The sequence below is a fragment of the Patella vulgata genome, chromosome 2 (assembly GCF_932274485.2).
Source record: "Patella vulgata chromosome 2, xgPatVulg1.2, whole genome shotgun sequence".
Taxonomy (NCBI): Eukaryota; Metazoa; Mollusca; class Gastropoda; family Patellidae; genus Patella; species Patella vulgata.
In genome coordinates this window covers 33,256,021-33,265,189 of record NC_065880.2, presented here as the reverse complement: position 1 = coordinate 33,265,189, position 9,169 = coordinate 33,256,021, and the positions used below count along the sequence as shown (strand labels likewise).

At 36.0% G+C, this 9,169-nt stretch overlaps 1 protein-coding gene across 1 annotated transcript in view; it reads left to right on the top strand.

The window, feature by feature from the left end:
• Positions 1-326: 326 nt before the first annotated feature.
• The window catches only part of LOC126810433 (neuropeptide FF receptor 2), a 42,307-nt gene continuing 33,464 nt past the window's right edge, over positions 327-9,169 (top strand). Inside the window, exon 1 of the mRNA XM_050535504.1 lies at positions 327-1,271. Within this exon, the coding sequence (XP_050391461.1) occupies positions 836-1,271 (436 nt within the window). The 5' untranslated portion in view covers positions 327-835. The remainder of the gene's footprint in view (positions 1,272-9,169) is intronic.

The following is a 9,169-nucleotide window of genomic DNA, read 5'->3' as shown; positions in this document are numbered from 1 at the left end:
TGGAGAAAAGAGTACTTGCGGCCAAATTATTGGGGGGCTAAAGCTCCCCCTAGCCCCCCCCCCCACTCCGCCGGGCCTGATGAACGGATGTTTATGTTTACAGGAATTAATTCGCTTTTCATTTCACGTGTTTATACGATTATGATAGTGCATCGCTAAAGGATACAGCAAAAAGCTCTCATCAGTTATAGGGACAGAACTGCATGATTTAATTTCCAAGGGAAAATAACTTCTTTAGGTTTAACATTGTGGTTTCCATAATAAAGAATTTTCTATTAATTATTTATTATACATTTTTATTTCAGATCTGAACTGATTCACGTAAGTTGTTGACAGGAGAATTTTTGAAATCACCAGTAGCGAAGTCAAACAGTTTGAATTGATGAATAAGAAGAATCACCTGCTTGGGATTTTGATTAAATTGATGAATATTTTATAAGAAAATCAACGGGGAACCGCCTCTACTAAATCAAAACAGAAACATATCACAACTTTTCTCCGAAATATTAAATTCTGTGAAGAAAAGATCGAAGGAAAGTGGTTAATTTCTGCTGCGACAGAAAGATTTGGTTCGGTTACTGTGATAATGCTAGTTTAAGCCATATAAAGTCCCCCGTCTGTTTTGGGACAGCGAGGAATATCATGCGAGTATAGATTTCAGTTTATTCAAACTTTGCACAAATTTGAAGAAATTTTAACCGAGAATAGCTGAAGTTACGTGGTTTGTATATGACATATTCAGTCACCTCTGACAGATAGTCTTCAACTAAATTTCAATTAAAGATACTCGAGCGAACCTAAACTTTCCCGAAACTGTTTTGTAGATACAGCAATCATGGATAAAATGGGTGATAAATCTAATATTTATTGGATAAATTCTTCAAATGGAAAAAATGCCACTGGTCAGCCAGCCATCAATATATCGGATGGACTGTGGAGTGAAGATGGGGATTATATGGATTATGCAGCGATTGATTATAGCCAAAGGAATTATCCTGAAGAACTTCGGACAATTCCTATCTGGGAAATGGTTTTAAAGATTGGATTTTATGTGCCTGTTATAGTATTGGCTTTATTGGGCAATCTTCTAGTCATTCTGGTTGTGGCAAGAAACAAACGAATGAAAACTACAACTAATTATTACATAGTAAATTTAGCCATCTCAGATTTACTTGTGGCATTAAGTTGTTCCTGGGTTCATCTCTTGGACAATTTAACAGACGGGTGGATATTAGGAGCTTTCTTCTGTAAATTTAATACATTTGCTCAAGGTACGTAGATATTTCAGTGCTATATATTTCAATAATATCATGATCTGGTTAGGTTATGTGTACAAACCCAACTTAAAGCGCCAGATCCTAATTAGGATTGTGTATTCGCCTGGGCTACAGGCACTGTTAGGCGTGCAGAAAGGTGGTTATGTGTTATCAATCTTAAAAAAATTTCAGCCGCCGCCCAGCCGGAATACAATACGGGGTTTTGTTTTGACCATAGACGCACGAGCCAGGGTAGGAATATGGTGGGTTGTGATGCAATTTCCAACCGGAGTACAGAGTTTCAGGAAATCACACAATTCTGATTTTGATTCAAGTTGTGTAATTGATGAATAATACACTATGATATCAGTTGATGTATACATTTTAGTTATAAGCGAATTTACTGATTGTTGATTGGGCGCTATCTGGTAAAGTTATAGGTCTATTTTTCTGGCGCTACCGCCGTATTTTTCGGGCAAAAATCATACAGCCCCTCCCCACCCCCAGGAAAATGAAATGAAATGGGGTTTAACGTCCACCGTTCTGCTCTGAATTGGGCTAATAAAGACGGGTATACGCCATACAGTGTGCTATGAGGGATTTTTTTCCCGGACAGGGTGCTACGGCCTACTCTTATATCGAATTCCAACCGTCAAGGGATCTTTTACGTGCACGCCAATGTGTACAAGGGATCTCGGTTTTTCGTTCCATCCGAACAACTAAACAACTGTCCTTGTCAGGCCCTAGGGGGTTGTCTGGCCGAATGGTTAGTTCGTGCGCGCTGTATCATAACGCCTGTCATTGAGTCAACTGGCGTGGTTTCAAATCCCCGGTTGTACGTGACAAGGAGTAGGGTCGCCTATCCAATCTCGTGGGTTTTCTCCGGGTCTTCCGGTTTGCTCCCACTGCTAAAGACCCATACGCGCAAGCGAATTATTGAAATAAAATTAAACCATATGTTAGTCCCGAAATGACCTAATTTGTTTCGAGTGGACGTTAAACCCCATTTCTCTCTCTGTCAGGCCCTCCGTCCTGCATCACTGACAAGGGGGAACCACACCGGAAAATCTGGATGAAATTTCTCGGCCAATGCAGCGATCGAACACCCGACCACCAGTCTAGCGAGCCAGCTTCTCTTACGCCTATTCCGTACGCCTATTGTTTAATGAAATGAAAGGGGGTTTAACGTCCTACTGTTCTGTATGATTAATACAGCTTCCACACCACCATCCCCAAACGAAACAGTACCAGCTATTTTAATTATAATTGTCTATAATATTTCAACTATCTCTATCATCTTTTCATCAGCAAATCGATAAATGAAACGGGGCCCAGTTAAATGGATATACTTTACTCAGATAATGTTTTTGAACTCCTCTATGTTGTTATTAAAATAAAAGTTCAAAGCATTTTTGGCATTGGATTTGTGCTTTTTTTGAATACATAATTACATATTTTGCTCGTTGTGCATTGTTTGTTATATAAGTTGGTTGGAATAGTAAGTGTTGGAGGACCGCACTACATGCAAAACAACACTACATTACTCGTTACAACTTTCTTAACAAGAGAAAAAATAAAATCCACTGTAGACTTACTACCACAGCTTATATTTGTCATAAAGAGACGAAAGCAGGTTATTCTCGTTAACAGACGTTCAAATCTAATCAAATACACCCCCCCCCCAAAAAAAATAATCCCAAAACAAAAAACAAACAAAATAATGCAACACATTATATGAATGAACCAAATTCCTTCATCGATTAGTTCGCTTTCGATTGGTGACTTTTGTATGAAGAGAACCTCGTGGGATACTCCATTCTGACTTATATCCCAAGTAGATCCAAATCTAACCACTATGCCAAATCACCGATCAAGTACAAGGAATTAAAGGGTCTTATACCACAAAGTGAAGTAATAGTACCTTTAAAAGTATAACTTAGGTAAAAATCCACCAACGACTATTTTCGCTTATTGTAATTTGGAGATTTTCCGGAAAATCCAGCCGTGAATGAAAGACCAGTCTAGCATAGGGTGAAAATGGAACAGCGATTAGGAGATTTTATGGTCTATATTTTTAGAGACGCAACCGTGTTTTTTGGGATACACGTACAGTATCCAGTGGTCACCGGAAAAGCTTCATAATATTTTTTTTTAAATAATGCAAGTAATTATGCCAACAGGTAAATTTTTGCATTATTTAAAACAATAATGAAGCTTTTCCGGTGAAATTTACGGACCATTCTTACGTTTATGGCGCATTTATCGACATAATGAATTTAAAACTTATGATTTAGATATATTGTATTTAACTGCATCCCTTGACTGCGTCGAATTATGATTATACTGAGGTGGGTTTTATAAGTTTAGTAACCATGTCGTCAGCTGCTAATCCTCTCTAAAGTCTGTTCAAGACCAATGTCTTTTGTTGATTTCATACACCTATGGAACAGCGATTAGGAAATTTTATGGTCTATATTTTCTCTGGTCTATATTATGTTAAATATCTTCTATCAAACACAGTTAACGGTTTTCTAATAAGACCACCCAATTATAGAATTGTGTCTTCCTTGTAGACAAATAAGCCATATTCATTAACTACCCATGGAACGTTACCTTCAAGTAATTTGAAGCATCCTTTTAGACAGATGAACGAAACTCAATGAGTAACGCAGCAGTGTTACTTTCAATAAGTAGCTTTACGGCAACTGTATTTCCTATGTAATTTCTTTCATTGGTACGTCATGGTGCGATATTGTACAACTAGTAGAGAAATTCGTTACAGCTCAATGATGACCTTTCTCTTTGGATTTTTGCAGTTTATAGGTTTATCGAATTTTTGGCGAAGAAAACTAATTTTCAAGAGTTTTTCAGCAACATGTTACTTATAACAATCGGATTACAGTCAGATGTCAATGGTGGTTTTTATTTTATTCTTGATGCACTCCATTTGCATCTGACGTATTTTCTTTTAAACTAGTGTTTCAGAGAGGGAGAGGGTGTGAGAGCGAGGATATGGGGTTTAACGTCAATTACGTTTGCTTCCGGCGTATTTTCATTGAGAGTGAGAAATAGAGAATCGCCTACGAGTCTTTTTGATATCAAAAATTATCAACACAAGTCCATAAAGTAAACAAAACAAAACAAAAAAAACCCCCAAAACAAGGCTCTACCGAGTTAAATTTATCGACGAATGTTGATACTTTTTGATATCAAGAAAGACGATTAGGAGATTTTATTTATCACACAATCCTTTCTTACATGCACAAATAAATAAATATAAATCTTTGCTATAGATTTCACGTGTACTGAACCTGATTAATTAACGGCGTAGTGATACAAAATTTTTTGACAGCAATTTAACCATTGCAAAGTCTCCTATATATTGACCCAGTGTTTTCATCAAGCTCAATTAAATAAAAATTATTTATAATAATAAAAAAGAAGTTACTTTTAATAAAAATGAACTGTTCTTTGAAAATAAAAAAATCGTTCATTTTTAACTGAACAGGGCTTCGTTAGATGGGCATTATAACAAACATCATCTGTAAGAGTGTCTCACTAAAATTCGGCAAATTATTGCATTCGTATAAGTCCTCGATGGTTGAGATAATTTCACACCCGACAATCGTGACTGACGCATAACATTATTGTCTTGGTTGTCTTTTGTAGCCATTAAAATGTAAAAGAAACCCTAATATTATGAATATTCAAGGATTTTAAAAGGAAAATTCCAAGATTTCCTAACATTCCTTTTGCTAAACGTGTACTTAAACATGGAAATGCTTAATTGTATTTTTTGGAAAAAGGTACCAAAGAGACTAAAATAATTGCATTGGACTAGGATAAAGGCTTCAAAACGCCGTATGCCAATATTTGACCAGTTTTATGCACTATAATACATTTGAGACGGTATAATGATTCACATATAGACTGTCCCGTGATTACCCATATATACCATTTAATTAGTCAAGATTCTCACGTGACCCGAATGCCAACTTCAAACAAAATATTATGTAAAATGTTATAATGCAAAACAACGAAATGTTAATTAAATATTTGATTTTAACTGGGAACCAGGGTGGCTAAGTAGGTAAGACGCTGGCTCGCTAGCCCGGAGGTCGCGTGTTCGATCCCTGCATTGGCCGAGAAAGTTCATCGGGATTTTCCGACGTGGTTTCTTTCCTCTTGTCAGTGGTGCAGGACGGCGGGCCTGACAAGGAAAATCGTCTAGCCATTCGGATGAGACGAAAAACCGGGGCCTCGTGTAACATTGGCGTGCACGTGAAAGATCCCTTGGCAGTATATCTTCGATATAAGAGTAGGCCATAGTGCCGCTGACTGGGCAGATTTCCCTCATAGCACACTGTATGGCATATTTTTTGACTTCATTAGCCCACTCACTAGGACGTTAAACCCCACTTCATGTCATTTCATTTATGATTTTAACAGGGTTATATCTGCATTTGTTAGGAGCTTTATAAATAAGAATTTTACTCGTACACTTAAAGATACATTATGGGAGATTCGATAACGAGTTGGCAGTTCTCACTATAATAATTAAAAACTAGATAGCGTAAAGGCAATTTGCTGAAAATTTCATTCAAATTGATCCACTATGAACCGAGAACTAAGCGAATGAAATTTCTGCCTAGCCTCTGTCATCATTACTAAAGTCAGTACGCTAAACAGCATAGTCTCGATTGTCCACTTAATCGTTTAATCGAGAAGGAAAGTTATGCAGTAAATCGGCTCACAATCCGCAATCATCTAGAGTTGATTATGGTTTGGATAAGTTAATTAATGTCTAATTAATAATTGACAGATGTAGCTCTTGCATAATGTATGTTTAAACGTTAATCGGATTAAGCTTGTCTTATGTTGTAAATAATTCGTATATGATGTAATTATTTCCACTTTCCTTCCCCAATTATATCCAAACCTGTATCCAATATGGCCTTAAATAAATTTTACAAATTTGGCATGAAATCAGAGAAAGGCACTTAAACACCTGCATTTGTGTTTGTATAGTAATGAAAGTGTTTTTCAACTGTATTGATCACCGGGCTCTCTTTAAATTTCACGTTTAAGTTACAATGGGAGATATGCAGGTTAGATTACATTTTACAGTTGTGTTGAACTTCTAAAACATCGGCTGCTAATTAACAAAGTATGCTATTAAAATGCGTATCTTTGTTTATTGTCAACTGAAGTCAGCTGCGTTCTGTTGATCAGTTAAACATACAAATATCATGCGACGGCAATACAATATACCGGAAAACACCATGTTATACTATATACCGGAAAAACACTAAATACCGGAAAACACACTAAATACCGGAAACACCCTAAATAGGTAACCCAGAGCCTGGTCCTCTGTTTGCGGGGAGTTAAGGTTAAGGACCAGGATCCGATTTACCTATTTAGGGTGTTTTCCGGTATTTAGTGTTTTTCCGGTGTTTTCCGGTATTCAGTATAACATGGTGTTTTCCGGTATATAGTATATGCGATTAGACTAAAATAGCTACAATAATGTTTATATAGAGAATCTCCTACGAGTCTTTTTTGATATCAACACAAGTTGCTTTATAGACGAGTGTTGATATTTTATTATATCAAAAAAGACGAGTGGGAGATTTTATTTAAAACCCAATCCTTTCCAATCTGATTAAAATACAGATCTATATTTCGTTCCGTTGTTTTTATACTTTCCATGGCCTACACTACATGAAGATCTGACCGGTTGTAGCGATAGGTCGCATCAGAGGTCATACGAGCGAACTTTGACCCTATGACTTTAGACATTTGATTAAGCAATCAGCATTGATGTTACTAGTGGATTACCCACAGTTCCGTGCAAAACACGCCTAAAGCTCGCCGTAACAGACCGCTTTATTGGCTAATTCCCTACACCATTCAACGATAACAACTCTTCCAGATCCTAGTGTAGTAAACACAATTAAACAAAATTTTGAACTATAAAAAACGAAACGAAATAGGATCTGTGTTTTAATCAGATTGAATCCTTTCTTACATGCTCAAATAAACAAATATAATTCTTTGCTATAGATTTCACTTTTACTGAACCTGATTACATTACCGGGTAGTGATGCATCATTTTTTGACAGCAATTCAACCATTGTAAAGTGTTTCCATCAAGGTCAATTAAATAAAGATAGTTCATTTAAAGTTACTTTTAATAAATGAACTGTTCTTTGAAATAAAAAAAAGTAGTTCCTTTTCAACTGACCAATCAAATTCATGTAAAGCGATATCTCCTAAGGAGATATCGCAGTAGATTATGAAATTTATCACACAAGCGATATCTACTGTGTTATTGCGTGATAAAGGTTTATATACTTATTTTTATGTAGTAAGCGTTAAAATAATGTATAACCCTGTTCAGTATTCTCTATTAAGTATTTCCGTAACTTAATATTGAATAAAACCAGACTTATTGAGTATGGTACCACTGATCTGTTGATTTACTTTACGGAAAGGTATAGTTCATGCAACTACGAAATTGGCAAATAAATTGCGAGTTAAAATCTAGAAACGACGTAAGCAATTCATGGACACGGTTCAAACCGTGTTTGTAATTAGTCTATCTCTACATCTTTTCAGGAACATGGACTTGGAACTTAGAACATGGACTACCGTACTTTGCTATAGTAAATATAGCAATGTTAGTTAATTCTAGTAACCCATATTACTGCAGTAATATATTGACTACAAAAAGACATATTATTAGAGGAATAGTATGAAGTATTTATCAGGGGATCTTACCACAATCACTGTAGATTCTATGGAAGTATCAGATGTTCTGTAAAATGTAAAGAAGCGTTGACAATTGCAGGTCACCCACTTCTACATTAATAGAACACCATGTAGGTATAAGCTGTATAAACTTTTATACAATTTGCGGAGACACCAGGTTATATGGCAAGTTATTTTCAACAACGGAATCAGGTGAATCTAGTGTATGTCAAATAGAATGTATGTAGCACTCTTCACAGTTCAGCAAATATACGTGACATTGTTCTGTGAACATTCACATAACGAGGCATTTAGCAATACAATTATTTGTAAACGGTTTAATTCGGGATACATCAACATTCTTTTTATAACATTATGTAAATCTGTAAGTTTACCGGATGGCCAGATATCTCTGACCCGATGTCTGCCCAGTAAGGTAATATGGTGTTATTTTTAATGAAAACAGACCGGTAACCCATTTTCGAAAACATCTGAGAGTTGGAACTTTGAGAGACTCATTCTAAGAAAGTGGTAGAATGGGGCAAGAACACCCAAAATTTAGTTAACACCATGCGCAGTCATCTGTAAAGTACCACACTATATGTAGAGAATGAATTAACAGTTTGCCACATCACTAATATGTTAATATGTACCCGATATTATGCGTATTGCAGTTGATGAGTATTATTTTGACTACCTCGTATGCGGAACTCGGATAAGTTATGAAAACGCGCAAGATCCGCTATTGGACATGGTCACCGTAGCATGTAATGCAAATCAATAAATCTATTTCATTAATTATTGAATATTCCCCATGTTACGCAATTTATTCATTTTGTGGCCAGACAAATACGATAATATACAGATAATTCGCTTTGAGATGTTGTTAATATCCGATCAGTTCTCTCAGCGAGTGTCGCACCTTTATCTGTTGAACAATGTATTAAGTTAGTATAACATAGAAACGAGAAGAATATGTAAATATGTCTTGTGTAATTGAATAAAAAGCATACTAATACGACATGGAAGGCAAGTAGTTTGAATGAATAAGTTTGTGTTCTTTTAGTGTGTAAGATATATGCAATTTTTTTAAATTGTAACCAAGGACTGTGTAATCAGCGGAAACTAATGCGGAACTAGTCTGTTCTTACAAACGACGG